At 46.4% G+C, this 14,705-nt stretch overlaps 1 protein-coding gene and 1 pseudogene across 3 annotated transcripts; both read left to right on the plus strand.

The window, feature by feature from the left end:
• The first annotated feature begins 38 nt into the window (after positions 1-38).
• On the plus strand, positions 39-13,836 carry Coq6 (coenzyme Q6, monooxygenase). 3 transcript variants are annotated; one of them, XM_051149108.1, is made up of 12 exons: positions 39-250; positions 3,739-3,873; positions 4,997-5,055; positions 5,406-5,529; positions 9,580-9,710; positions 10,507-10,614; positions 10,693-10,755; positions 11,209-11,316; positions 11,990-12,192; positions 12,267-12,382; positions 12,537-12,703; positions 13,714-13,836. In XM_051149108.1, exons 1-12 carry the CDS (start codon positions 64-66, stop codon positions 13,741-13,743), a joined length of 1,431 nt encoding a protein of 476 aa, XP_051005065.1. In that variant the 5' UTR covers positions 39-63; the 3' UTR covers positions 13,744-13,836. The 3 variants fall into 3 exon arrangements, with proteins under 3 accessions (XP_051005065.1, XP_051005073.1, XP_051005081.1); XM_051149116.1 differs by having other exon boundaries at positions 12,065-12,192; XM_051149124.1 differs by lacking the exon at positions 4,997-5,055 and having other exon boundaries at positions 102-250.
• On the plus strand, positions 8,353-9,128 carry LOC127191820 (40S ribosomal protein S6-like; annotated as a pseudogene).
• Positions 13,837-14,705: the final 869 nt, after the last annotated feature.

Genomic DNA, 14,705 nt, shown 5'->3' on the forward strand with positions numbered 1-14,705 from the left:
GGGTCAGAAAGGGAGTCTAGGGCGCTTGCGCAGGCGCAGGCGCAGGCGCAGGCGCGAGTCATTATGGCCGCTCGCTTTGGCTCCATGACCGGCTTGCAGTGCGCTCGCCGGTGGAGTACCGTGCGGCTGGTGGCTGGACGAGACCCTCTAGTTGCCTGTCGGCGATGGGCGGGCTCCACGGCAGACACCGTGTACGATGTAGTGGTGTCCGGAGGAGGCCTGGTGGGCACTGCCATGGCTTGCGCCTTGGGTAGGTACATCTCAACTGTGGCGGGGGAGCTGGGCGGCGGAGGGACGAGCCTCTCAGTGGGAGTCGGGACGCTGTCCAAAGACCAAGCGTGCGGGAGCTGCTGGTTTGCTCAGTACCCTCCCTAGGGAGCCCTCAGGCCGGCAGGAACGGACTCGGTGCTTCAGTGCTGTGGGATCAAAAGTGGGCGCGCCTTATAAGTCAACCCGACCCTTGGGAACTGTCCAGCGACGTTTAGGAGCTCCTTGAGAGGCATCAGGCTTTGCGGGATTGGGTAGAAGACCAGCTTGACCTTGAATTTACAGAGATCCTTTCTTTGCCTCTGTCTCCTGAGTGCTGGGATTAAAGGCCTGCGCCACCACTGCTGGCCCTAAAGCTGCATTATTAAAGTACAGTTCACTTAGACCACCAAACCCTGAGCTCCCCAATCTAAGGACTTGAAATCCAATCAGTCCTCACTCTGGAAATCTCTACCCCGGAAAGTTCTGCTCCCTTACTCCTATATAAACCCTGCCTACTGTTCAGTTCCCTGCTGTTTTGTTTGTCGTTGTTGTTTGTTGTTTAACCTGAGCAGAGGCAGCCACACTCCTGGGTTTTTTTTCCCCCCTCCCAATAAACCTCTTGTGTGAGGTTTGTTGTGCTTTGTAACTTTGTGGTGTTTCTTAGCTCATGACTGCCAGGATAACTTTCCCCTAAGAACTATAACACGGGGCTGGAGAGATGGCTCAGAGATTAAGAGCACTGGCTGTTCTTCCAGAGGTCCTGAGTTCGATTCCCAGCAGCCACATGGTGGCTCATAACCATCTGTAATGAGATTTGGTGCCCTCTTTTGGCATGCAGGAACACATGCATGTAGAATATTGTATAAATAATAAATAAATGATTCTTAAGAACTGTAACACTTACAGGTGCTTACTAATTTCCCCCCAAGTCCACCCTGTCTTCTTTTATTCTTCCTCAAACAATTAATTGATGTTTTAGGCATTTCTCTCTCACTTTTGATTTTGGGAACAGTTCCCTGCATAATCTCTCCATTCTTAAATCATCAAATCCATAGCCTCCTACTCCTGGGCTCAAAAAATCCTGCCTGAGCCCCTGGGTGGCTAGGAATGTAGTGTGCACCACTGCACCAGGCTTTGTACATTACTTCCAAGTGCTTTTTTATTTTTAAAAAAGTTACATTAGCTGGATGTGGTGGCACACACCTTTAACCCCAGCACTTTGGGGGCAGAGGGGCAGGTGGATCTCTGTGAGTTTGGGGTCAGCCTGGTCTACAGAGTGAGTCCAGGACAGCCAGGGCTACACAGAGAAGCCCTGTCTCAAAAAAAAAAAAAAAAAAAAAAAAAAAAAGTTACATTAAATAGTTAGGAAATAAAATACACCACCTGGGTGTGTTTTATAATACGTTTAAAATTTAATTTCTTTTCCTCTTAGTTTTCTGGTGTGTCTTCCCCCCGACCGCCCCCCCCCCCCAGACTGCTTCTCGCTGCTATCTTGGCAGTCCTGGACTCAGCTTTGTAGACCAGGCTAGCCTTGAACTCACAGGGATCCACCTGTCTCTGCTGGGATTAAAGGCATGCGCCACCACACCTGGCTTCTCTAGTGTGTCTTGCCTAACAGACATACAATGAGTTTGCAGCTGGAAATAATAATGTAAGGGAAGAACTGCTTATTGCCCTAGGGAATGTGCAGCCTAGCAAAGGAAAAATATACCCAGGGGAAGGAAGCAAGAAAGGAACACTCCCTTATAGAGGAACAGGCAGCTGGCATATGCTATGGGACAAAGTGTCTGGCGTGAAGAACACACATAGGAGGCAAGGCTAGTATGATGGAGTGTGGCTGCTTTTCGAGCAAGGGACATCGTGATGAGGGACTGGAACACCACTTTTTTGAACAAGCTTGTCTGGGTCCCTTCTTGCTGTGGAGCTGCTGCCCAGCAAGAGGGACCTACTCTGCTGGTTAAATGCCGCTCACTGCCACTTTGGTTCTCACACACTCCTGTATTGGTGCTAATAGTGCCTCTTCTCTTTTAGATCAAACTATTTTTGGTTTTGTTTGTTGTTGTTTTAAAACAGGGTTTCTCTGTGTAGCCATGGTTGTCCTGGACTCACCTTGTAGACCAGGCTGGCCTCGAACTCACAGCAGTTCGCCTTCCAAGTGCTGGGATTAAAGGGGTGAGCCACCATGCCCCCAAACAAGTTTTTTTTGTTTTTTCAAGACAGGGTTTCTCTGTGTAGCCTTGGCCATCCTGGACTCACTTTGTAGACCAGGCTGGCCTCGAACTCACAGCGATCCGCCTGCCTCTGCCTCCCGAGTGCTGGGATTAAAGGCGTGCGCCACCACCGCCCGGCCCCCAAACAAGTTTTTAAAGCAGGGTAAAAGTGTGTGTTTTTTTCTTCAAGATTTTGCTTATTTATTCATTTTGGAGACAGGGTTATACTCTATAGCCTTGGCTGGCCTGGAACCAACTATGTAATCAGGCTAGCCTTGAACTCAGAGATCTGCCTCCAGAGTACTAGAATTAAAAGCATGCAACACACACACACACACACACACACAGCATGCACCACCACTCCACCACTTGGCCAATGGGTGGAACTGTTAAAGCATTTGTGGTTTTGTTTGTTTATTTGTTTGTTTTTTAAGCATGTACCACCTTGGCTAGTTTGATTCTCTTTCTAAGTGTGTGTGTGTGTGTGTGTGTGTGTACATTATGGGCACATGAGTCCAAGGGAGTCAGAAAATGGCGTAGGGTCCACTGTGACTGGAGTTAGAGAGGTGTGAGCCACTGGCTGTGGATGCTGGAATCCCTGGTCCTCTGCGAGAGCAGTGTGTATTCCTGCTAGCAAGTGTCTCTTTAGTGCTCCCCCTCCCCATGGGTCTCTTTTTTCTAATGATGCTACAGCAGTACTTTAACTTTCTTGCCAGTAGCAAATTACACTCTGGTTCTTATGACGTCTCTGGAGCTTTCTCAGATACTGGGAGACTGTGCTGCAGGCCTTCCCCAAGTTCCATTTTTTCACTACAGATGTTTTAGGACGAGGTTTGTGGTGTATTTTTTTTTTTAAATAAATTCTTTATTTTATCTTAAGACTGGGGTGAATTTTGCTTTCTTAAAATCCCACTGTTACAGAGCAGTGGTGGTACACGCCTTTAATCCTAGCACTCGGGAGGCAGAGGCAGGCTGATCTCTGTGAGTTTGAGGCTAGCCTGGTCTACAGAGTGAGTTCCAGGGCCACACAGTGACACCCCATCTTGATCCCTTCCCTCCCAAACAAACATTACACATGTATCTTGTAATGTTTTGATACATGCATATTTTATGTTATTTTAAATCTGCTTAAACATTTATTATTTCTTTATGATGAAGACTTTCAGAATTCTTCTAGCTTTTAGAAGTGTACTTCACAACATTATTAGCTCTACTGTGTAATTAAATCCTTGGGTTCCCTGAAAATGATTTATAATGTTAATTTTTTTTTCTTTTTTAGGGCATGATATTCACTTTCGTGACAAGAAAATCCTGTTGCTGGAAGCAGGTCCAAAGAAAGTACTGGAGAATTTGTCAGAAACTTACAGCAACAGAGTCAGCTCCATCACCCCTGGTTCTGCAACCCTCCTCAGCAGTGAGTAAGAGCCTGTCCTGGGCCCTCCCTCCTCTCCCCTCAGCTCTCTGGTGTGTCCCAGTGCACAGTCGAGGAGCAAGTGAGAGAGCGAGAGAGCTCACAAGTGGGAGTGAGCGGGTGGCTTGGTCATGCTGTAGCTGAGGGTGAGGATGCATCAGGTCCTGGTCGGGGAGGACTTCCTTGAGACACGTGGACTCTCGTTTATGCGTTAGGCCGTTGTTTGGCCTATTGCATTTGTATGACCTAATTGTGAACATTCATTCCATTGCAAGTTCAAGTGGGCTGGGGAGTCTGCATTTTTTTTAAATTAAATTTTTTTTACAGATACATTTATATTATTATACACACACACACACACACATATAATAAACTACATACAGCAAGAACCATGAAACAATCAGGAACAATATAAACGTTACATTCATAGGGAGTCTGCATTTTAATGGCCTTTTTTGGGGGTTAGGGGATGCAGGTGGTACTCCCTCAGGCTGTCCTGTCTGAAACTGTTCTGTCCAGAATGAAACTCTTGAATCACTTTGCGTAGCTTTACAGCTCGCTCTTTCTTTTTCCTCTTCTTTTTTAAAAGATAGGATCTGGCCTTGACCTATCCTGGCACTGGGGATGGAGCCAGGCCAGTGTGCTTGGGGATGGAGCCACCTCCTTAGTTCCCACAGCTTTTCCTTACAGAGCTACTGCCTGACATTATATTATGCACGTGTTCACATGGTCTGTCTCAGCTACAATATCAGCTGCACAAGGGAATTTAGTCTGCTCTGGACCTAAAATATTTCTTCAAAGCATGAATCTACTCAGTGCCGTGAAGAGCTGGAAAAAAACCAGTCTTTAGAACATTTACAAGTAATAACCTAGTGAGGAAAAGGAATGGTTTTGTTTAGTTTTCCTTTTTTATTGTTGCTGCTTTACTGTGATCTGGCCCTTTGGGTCTGTTTTTCGTTCTGTGTGATCCGGATCTGAGAGTAGAAGGGCTTTGTTCCTAACAGCACCCAGTTTTTGCCTTCCATTTTTGGAGAACACTGAAAACAACCTCCTACTTAACAAGATGGAGAGACAAAAGGGGGCCTAGGAGCCCAGGTCATGTGAGGTCACTGTGTTTCTTTTGTAGGTTTTGGTGCATGGGACCACATCTGCAATATGCGGTGCAAAGCCTTCCGTCGGATGCAGGTGCCTCCTTTCCCTTAACTTTGCGGGGATGTCCTGTCTGTCTCGTGCTACCTTGTTAAGAGTCTGCTTTCTCTAGGCTTTTTATGGATCAAAATTTAAATTCAGTGTGTGTGTGGCTTTCTTGAGAAGCTACTTACTTTATGATTAATTTGGTTTTTTGAGGTAAGGGATGCAGCTGAAGCCTGCCTGACCATCTGTGTCCACTTGCCAGGAGCTGGGGGTCACAGGTGTGCCCACCATTCTGACAGTTTGTGGTGCGCTGCTCTCACTCTGGAAAGTGACACTCAGCTTCCGGTTGGAACTGTGCTTCATTTTCTGTGATGCTGATGCGCTTTCCTGTGTGTTTGCAGGTGTGGGACTCCTGCTCAGACGCCTTGATCATGTTCAACAAGGATAACTTAGATGTCATGGGCTATATAGTGGAGAATGACGTCATCATGCATGCTCTCACCAAACAGCTGGAGGCTGTGGCAGGTGAGCGGGCATCTCCACTTCCTCTTTGGGAATTGACTGCCTTTGTACTTGCCAGAGAAAAAGACTTTCTATAGATACTGAATACTGACTGATAGCCAGGCGTGGTAGCACACTTTAATGCCAGCCCTGAGAAGGCAGAGACAGGCAGATCTCTGTGAGTCTGAAGCCAGAACTGCATAGTGAGACCCTGTCTCCAGGAAAAGAAAAGACGAAATCCTTTCAGGACTTAATTTTCTCTTTCTTTCTTTTTTTTTGGTTTTTTGAGACAGGGTTTTGCTGTGTAACAGCTCTAGCTGTCCTGGAACTTGCTCTGTAGACCAGGCTGGCCTCAAACTCACAGAGATCCGCCTGCCTCTGCCTCCTAAGTGCTGGGATTAAAGGCGTGTGCCACCACCTCCTGGTTTACCTTTCTTTTTACCATTTTTATTTAGAAAATTTACATATCATAAAAGTTCTCGTATCTTCCATGTGTAACTCAGTGACTTTCAGTGTGTTTATAGAGTTTTACAGCTATTGCCACAGTCTCCATCACCTCAGAAGGAAACCTCACATCACACCTCCACAGTCATTCCTCACTCTTACCTCAGCTTTGGGTTTTATCTTTCTTTTTCTTTTCTTCTTTTGGTTTCTCAAGACAGGGTTTCTCTGTGTATCCCTGGCTGTCCTAGAACTCTCTGTGTAGATCAGGCTGTCCTTGAACTCACATTGATCCGCCTGCCTCTGCCTCCCCAGTGCTAGAACTAAAGGCATGCGCCATCACCACCCTCAACAGTTCCTTTTATCTTTTTTTTTTCAATTTTCAAGACGGGGTTTCTCTGTGTAGACGAGGCTGGCCTCGAACTCACAGCCATCCACCTGCCTCTGCCTTCCTTTTATCTTTCTAAAGTTGTCTATTCTCAACAGCTCAGAGGAGTGGATCATAGCATTATATTAATGGGTTACTTAGCACGTTCTGAGATTCAGTCACAGTCTAACATGTACTAGTCCTACACTCCCTCTCATTGCTGAGTAATGGCGCATTGTATTTATTCATCAAGTAATAGAATTTGGGTTGTTTCCACTTTTTGGTAGTTGGTAAATAGTGTTGTGACTATTTTGTGTATGGATTTTGTGTGGATGGAGGGCTTATTGTCCTTGTTTTTCCTGGTACTCAGGACTGCAGGGTCTTGAGACAGCTAGGCAGTTGCTCTGCCCCTCAGCTGGTTTCCCAGCTCTTATTTACCTTTTGTTTGAACAGGGTCTCACCATGTTGCTCAGGCTATACTTAAACTCACTCTGTAGTCTAGGCAGGCCCTAAGTTTTAAAAGTCCAGTCTCAGCTTCACAAGTAGCTTGTCCATCAGGCCTAGCAACATGCGTTTTCTCACTTGGAAGTGGAGTTGCGAAGTCATACAGTACTTCTGTAGGGAACACTCTCGGAAATTGCCAAACTGTTTCTTACAGGTTGCGTCATCTCACCCTCCCCCTAGTTTCAGTGGTTCAGTTTCTCCATCCTTCTCAGTACTTACTTTGTTTTAAACTACAGCCATCCTAGTGGCTCACTGTAGTTTTGACTCTGTTTACCCAATGAATAATGTTTTACTTTATTTTATTTACTTTCTTTGTATGTGCTTGTGTCTATTTGTATATTTGCTTTAGAGAATGTATATTGAAAATCGTTTGCACATTTTAAAAACTGTCATTTGTCTTTTTGTTTTTGAGTTACATAAGTTCTTTGGCCAGGAGGTGGTGGCTCATGCCTTTAATCCCAGTACTCAGGAGGCAGAGGCAGAGGCTTGCATATATCTGTGAGTTCGCGGCCAGCCTGGTCTACAAAGCAAGTCCAGGACAGCCAGGGCAACACAGAGAAACCCTGTCTCGAAAAACAAATAAAATAAGAGAAAAAGAAAAAGAAAAAAAAAAAAGGAGTTCTTTGTATTGTCTGGATATAAAGTCCTTAATAAGATATATGAATTGCTCTATGTATAATATCTTGAGATTCAAACAAGAGAAAAACTGGAAGTAATTTACATGAGTTCTGTTTTTCCTTTTTCTTTTAGTCTTTTGAGATAGGATCTCATGTAGCCCAGGCTAGCCTTGAACTCCTGCTCCTTCTCTCATCATTCCCAAATGCTAGAATTAAAGGCATGTGTCTCTTACTAAGGTTTTTCTTTTTTTGGGGAGGGGGGACGGCAGGGTTTCTCTGTGCAGCCTTGGCTGTCCTGGACTCACTTTGTAGGCCAGGTGGGCTTTGAACTCACAGAGATCAGCCCGCCTCCGCCTCCCAAGTGCTGGGATTACAGGGTGTGCCACTGCACCCGACTGACATTCAGAATCTTATTTATAGGCTGAGTTATAGCTCTGCGGTAGAGCTCTTACCTGGCACACATATGCCCCCCTGGGTTGGATTTCCTTAAAGTGTGTGTGTGTATGTTACTTGGGCTTGAACCTAGGATTTACAGCATGTTCGGCAGGTGTTTTTCCAGTGACCTGCCTACATCTTCAGCCATCTTCAGGCTATTCAGAAATATGCAGTACATTGCTGTCATTTGTAGCCACCATCCCCTGAGACTGTGCTCTAGAATTTATTTCTGTCATCTAACTACAACTTAGAACCCAAAAAGAAATTCTTTTGGTCTAGTGGTGGTGGCGGCGCACAGCTTTAATCCTAGCACTCTAGAGGCAGAAGCAGGCAGATCTCTGAGTCTGAGGCCACTCTGGTCTACAAAGTGCGTTTTCAGGACAGCCAGGCATACAGAGAAACCCTGTCTTGAAAACAACAACAACAACAAAAAAAAAACCCTGCTTTTTCCATGGCGCCTCCTAGGCGGTCGGCTGTGTCAAGATGAAGCTGAACACCTCTTTCCCTGCCACCGGCTGTCAGAAACTCACTGAAGTGGGCAATGAGCGCAGGCTTCGTACATTCTGTGAGAAGCGCACGGCCACAGAAGTAGCTGCTGATGCTCTGGGTGAAGGATGGAAGGGTTAAGTGGTCCGGATCAGTGGTGGGAATGACAAGGTTTTCCCACGAAGCAGGGCTTTTGACCCATGGCAGCGTGCGCCTGCTCTTGAGTAAGGGGCGTTCTTGTTATAGACCAAGGAGAACTCCAGAGAGGAAGTGCAAGTCTGCTCATGGGGGCGTTGTGGGTGCCAAGCTGAGTGTTCTCGACTTGGTTATTGTAAAAAAAAAGGAGAGAAAGATATTCCTGGACTGACAGACACTACTGTGCCTCGCCGGCTGGGACCTAAGAGAGCTGGCAGAATCCAGAAGCTCTTCAATCTGTCTACAGAAGACCGTGTCCGCCGACATGTTGTCAGAAAGCCCTTAAACAAGGTAGGAAGCCCAGGACCAAAGCCCCCAAGAGTCAGCCGCTTGTCACTCCCCGTGTCCTGCAACACAAACGCCGACGCATAGCTCTGAAGAAACAGCGCACTGAGAAAAGCGAGGAGGCGGCTGCAGAATATGATAAACTTTTGGCCAAGAGAGTGAAGGAAGCCAAAGCAAAGTGCCAGGAGCAGATTGCCAAGAGATATAGGCTGTCCTCGCTGAGAGCTTCTACTTCTGAGTCCAGTCAAAAATAAGTCTTTAAGAGTAACAAATACATGATCATACCTTGGGGGGAAAAAAGAAAACAAAAAACTGAAAAAAATCTTTTGGAGTGTAAAACATATTTCAACTTGTGTTTCCTGCTTGGTCAGATGCAGAGTGAAACTAGAAGGGCTAGGTGAGAATTCTTCCTTCAACTCCCAGCGTGCATGTTTGTTAAGACAGGGTTTCACCGTGTAGCCCTGGCTGGCCTAGAACTCCCTATGTAGGCCCTTCCTCAAACTCAGAGATGTACCTGTGTCTGCCAGGATTAAAGGCGTGCTCTGCCATGCCCAGCTGTGCTTTCTCTTTTTAACTTTCTGACATCAGGTTGCTCCCTGGCTTCTGTTCTTTACCAGCAGTCTGTGGGCCAGAGCATTAATCATCTGGGGTCCTTTTAGGCCTTGCTTTTAGGTTACTTACAGTGGCTCGGTCCTTTGACCTGTCTTTCTGATGTTTTGCTTCTTTCCCCTTTGACTCCTCCAGACCGCGTGAGAGTTCTCTACAGGAGCAAAGCTGTTGGTTATGCCTGGCCTGGCCCATTTTCCATGGCAGACTCCAGCCCTTGGGTCCATATTACCCTAGGTGATGGCAGTACCCTCCAGACCAAACTGTTGGTAGTTGAAGATTCTTACTTTGTCAGGGGTCTTGCATGTCTACACTTATGCTAGGGCCTGTAGTTTCAGGTGGAAATTTTGGGCAAACTGCGTTATTGTTTCTAGAATGACCAGCCCCTATTCAAGCAGCCATCAAAGAGCTAAGATGGTCTTACACCTTCTGTACTGGGCCAGGTGGTGGTGGTGCATGCCTTTAATCCCAGCACTCAGGAGGCAGAAGCAGGTGGATCGCTGTGAGTTCAAGGCTAGCCTGGTCTACAAAGTGAGTCCAGGACAGCCAAGGCTACACACAGAGACCCTGTCTCGAAAAACCAAAACAAACAATCAAACGAAAATACCTTCTGTACTGGAAGCAGCCTCAGGGGCCAGCTTAGGATAGGATAGCCAGGCTCCCAGGACAGGATGGAACAACAATGTTGGGACCTCAGGGTCCATATTTCTCTGTCACAGAAGTCTCAGTGTCATCATCTCCTTGTAGCTCTTGCTTTCTAGTTTGTTTCTGCTCACCAGCTTTTTCTTTTAAACTCCAGTGCCTGACTTTTCTCTCCAGTTCATGTATTGAGAGACTGGTTGAATATGGCTGTTGCTGGCACCTCTTGGTTCAGACAGCTACTTTAATCCCATCAGCTCGGGCTGGGGTCCCATTTTGTAGGGCTTCCCTGTAGGGTCTGGGAGTGGACAGGCTTGATAGTTTCAGGACTTACAGTTGGGACTAGACAAAAGGACAAAGAAACTTGTGGAGCACCTTGATTTATGACGTGGTTGTAAGACTTAGCAGGCTCCTGTCTCCGCGCAGATCGGTGCTGACGGACGCAACTCAGGAGTTAGGCAAGCTGCTGGCATCCGGAATGTCAGCTGGAACTACGACCAGTCTGCTGTGGTGGCCACTCTGCACTTATCAGAGGTGAGCTCTTGAGCCGCCCGTCCGGGAGCTTGTCCTGAGCACTCAGAACCCCTTGTAAGAACTTTTCTTTTACTCTAGGCCACAGAAAACAATGTAGCCTGGCAGAGATTTCTCCCGTCTGGGCCTATTGCTCTACTCCCGGTAAGAGAGCCTCTGGCCAAGTAGCCCAAAGGTAACTGGTGTAGTCTTTAGAACATGACTTTCAGCCTGGCTTAAAGGGACTATGTTCCAGTCACGCATTGCTTCTTTTTCTCAGTTTTTTAAAAAAATTTTTTTTTAATTTAATTTTAATTTGTGTGCATTGGTGTGAGGGTATCAGAACTTGGAGTTACAGACAGTTGTGAGCTGCCATGTGGGTGCTGGGAATTGAACCTGGGACCTTTGGAAGAGCAGACAGTGCTCTTAACCACTGAGCCAACTTTCCAGCCCTCTCAGTTCTTTTATGCTTGAAAACACCCAATTTCAGAAGAGCAGGTTTTTATTGCTATTGTTTGTGAGAACTGTACTCCAGGCTGGCCTGACTCTTCTACGGAGATATGCTGAGATTACAGACATGCGCCACCACACCAGGCTGATGCTCTACTTTTGATATAGCTCTCAGATACCTTGAGTTCCTTGGTTTGGTCCACATCACATGACCATGCAGCAGAGCTGGTTAGCATGGATGAGGAAGAGTTCGTGGATGCCATCAACTCTGCCTTTGTGAGTATCACCTTGTCCAGCTAGAGGTGTGATGAGGAAAAAAGAGCACCCATGTGGCTTCCCCTTAGCAAGTGCAGATTCTGTGAGGGCACTCAGGAAATGCAAAACACTGGAAGCTGTGGGCTGCTGTGCTGGCAGACAGGCCTGCCAACGTATGCAGGTCACCTTCAGCAGTGCCTTCTGTGTAACGGGCTCTGGAGACAGACTGCTGAGAGCCCCTGCCTTCAGGAAGCACAGTCAAATGAGAGAGAATGACACTTTTAAGTACAGTGACAGATGTTTGCATGGGATGTTGTGGGAACAGAGAGGAGGATGTAGAGGTAGGTGTCCCTGTGAAATAGAGTTAGGAGGGTGTTCTATGCTTCACCTCAGCTTAAGAGGCAGGAGAGCTAGTTTGTGGGTATTGCTAAGGACTAGAAAGGTAAAGTTCAATTTTAGTCAGGGACCAAGCAGAAATACTTTGACACAATCCTAAATAAAACTGCAGGGAATGCTGGGAAATGGGAGTTTTATGTGCGTTTCAAGGGGTTTGTGACTCATTAGCAAGATCTGCTTAGGCATGTTACACAGAATTGTTCTCAGCGTTGGTTAGGAAAAAGGGTTCTTTGGTGAGCTTTTAGTTGTTTCCTGGTCACTAATCACGTTTCACGGTTTTGGGGCCAACGGCATGCAGTGGAGTGATGCTAACCACACAGACTTCGTGGACTCAGCTAGCACCATGCTGCACTATGCTGTCGCCCTTCTGAAGCCCACTAGGGTCTCAGCTCGTCAGCTGCCCCCAAGTATAGCCAAGGTGGATGCTGAAAGCAGAGCCTTCTTTCCTCTGGGCCTGGGACATGCTGCTGAATACGTCCGGCCTCGGGTGGCACTCATTGGGTAAGACCTTAATGGAGTAGGCCACTCCTTTCTGTGCTGCTGGAGGCCACACCTGAATGTTGCTTTATTTTTAGTGACGCAGCCCACAGAGTCCATCCACTTGCAGGACAAGGAGTTAACATGGGCTTTGGGGATATTTCCAGTTTGGTTCGTCATCTCAGTACAGCAGCCTTCAATGGGAAGGACTTAGGTAAGTATTCATGTCCCCTGACATCATGGAGTGGGTAGAATTGCCACACTGCTCTAGGCAGCACGATGATGTAGAGTTGCTAGGAGGAGGAAGAGGAGGAAATCTTTACTATGGGAGTAAGGGTTTAATCTTTCTTCTTGCTTTTTAACTCCAGGATCTATGAGCCACCTCACACAGTACGAAACAGACAGACAGCGTCATAATACTGTTCTTCTGGCTGCTACTGACCTATTGAAAAGGCTGTATTCTACTAGGGCTATTCCATTGGTGCTGCTGAGGACGTGGGGCTTACAAGCAACTAATGCAGTCTCTCCTCTCAAAGTAAGTGGTCATGTATGGCTCTCCAAGATTTTTCTTTACTGAGGAAGGGCGGCAAAAATTCTAAATTTCTTGGGATTAAAAGCATGTGCTGCCAGCTGGGCATGATGGTGCATATCTGTAATCCTAGCACTTGGGGAGGCAGAGGCAGGTGGATCTCTGAGTTTCATGCCGGCCTGGTCTACAAAGTGAGTCCAGGACAGCCAGGGCTACACGATAAAACAAACACAAAGAAGTATGTGCTGCTGTCCGTAGCTACCATTATCCAATCTGCCTTCCCTGATGGTTATGCATAAACGAACCTGCTGGGTTTGTTGGTGTTAACATCAAAACAATAACTTGAGATATGTAGGAAGGGCTTAAGAATACAGGGCTGAGGGCTGGGAAGATGGCTCAGTGGTTAAGAGCACTGGCTGTTCTTTCAGAGGGACCTTGGTTCAATCCCCAGAACCCACATGATGGCTCACCCCCATCTATAACTCCAGTCCTAGGGGATCTGATGCCTCCTTCTGGCCTGAGTATATTAGGCATGTATGGGGTGCACATACATACATGTAGGCAAACCAGATATAAATAAATGATTAAAACACACACACGACCAGAGAGGAGGCTCAGCAAAGAGTGCTTGCTGTTCTTGCAGAGCTTAGTCCCCAGCACCTATGTTGGACGGCTCACAGCAAGGATCTGAGACCCTCTTCTGGCCTCCTCAGGCACCTGTATTCATATGTGAACACGCCACAGCAAGCATGTGGAGGTCAGAAGACAACTTTGAAGAAGTAATCCCTCCTTCCACGGTGATTGAACTCAGGTTGTCAGGCTTGCGTGGCAAGTGTTTTTACCTGCTGAGCCATCTTGCCAGGCCTGTTCTTACAGCTGGAATAGAGCAGGACTCTGGGAGGAGTGTGTCCATGGGACGTCTGCCATGTTTCCCCCTTGGATAGTTGAGTAGGAAGTCACCTGTCTTCTCACCTCCAGTAACCAAGTATCACTCACTTCCTTTCCTTTTCCTCTAGGAACAGATTATGGCCTTTGCCAGCAAATGAGTGCTCCTCTTCTGGGATCATGTTGATAGCAGAGAGCATCTAGTCCTGTGATATCACATGCCTTTACAACATGGTTTAATAAATTTACACTAGTACTTGTGTCTCTTTTCCTCTTCTGATTAACGGGCCTGTAGAGCCAAAACAGTGAGTGACAGCTAAGGAAAACCCATGGAAAACATTTGATTGAAAGGACTTTTTATTACTAAACAAGCCAACCACTGAGATGTTCTCGCCCTCATTTACTTAGTAACAGTCCTCTCTAAATAGATACTTTAATGCTGGTCATAAATTTATAGAGTTATCCTGACAGATTAAAAATTAGAATACCTGATACATTTTGTTAGATTGTTGTTTAAAATTAACACTGGCATGCCAATTAAATAGAAATTGCTTTGAAAAAGTACACTATTTTAAGGGGGAAACAAAGATAAATAACAGCCATGTCTTATTAATGCTGCTTTTTCTACTTGCTCATCACAGTACCATGTTTCAGTTATATTTACTGCTCCTCTCTGGGATGCCATTCTCTGTTCAGTAATAAAGCAATAAATAACCTCAATTGCACACACAGTTGCAGAGGCCTCAGGAACCGCTCAGAAGGGAGCCAACCAGCGGGACAAGCCGTCACGTGTGCTGGCAGGTAGCTAATGGAGAGGCCTCTTGCCGTGTTAGCGAAGAACACGGCAGAATGTCTTGCCCAGACATCTGTTTTGAAAAGATGAAGAAAGCCTCCCTTTTAAACAAGCTAAACTGTTTTGGAATAGCTTTGGAGGGATGAGATAGTTGTGGCTATAGGGCAGCTTAAACAATGTGGAAAACTTGGTACTGATGTCATTAAACTCAGAAATGTCCCCAGAATAAAAGGTGGCAGCTGCTGGGAAAAGTGATGGACAGAGACTGTCAGGATGAGGTCACTTTTTACAAAGGGAGCGCAGATAAGAATACTGACTCCAATGTATGGA

Source organism: Acomys russatus, chromosome 1 (assembly GCF_903995435.1).
Source record: "Acomys russatus chromosome 1, mAcoRus1.1, whole genome shotgun sequence".
In the NCBI taxonomy this organism is placed as follows: domain Eukaryota; kingdom Metazoa; phylum Chordata; class Mammalia; order Rodentia; family Muridae; genus Acomys; species Acomys russatus.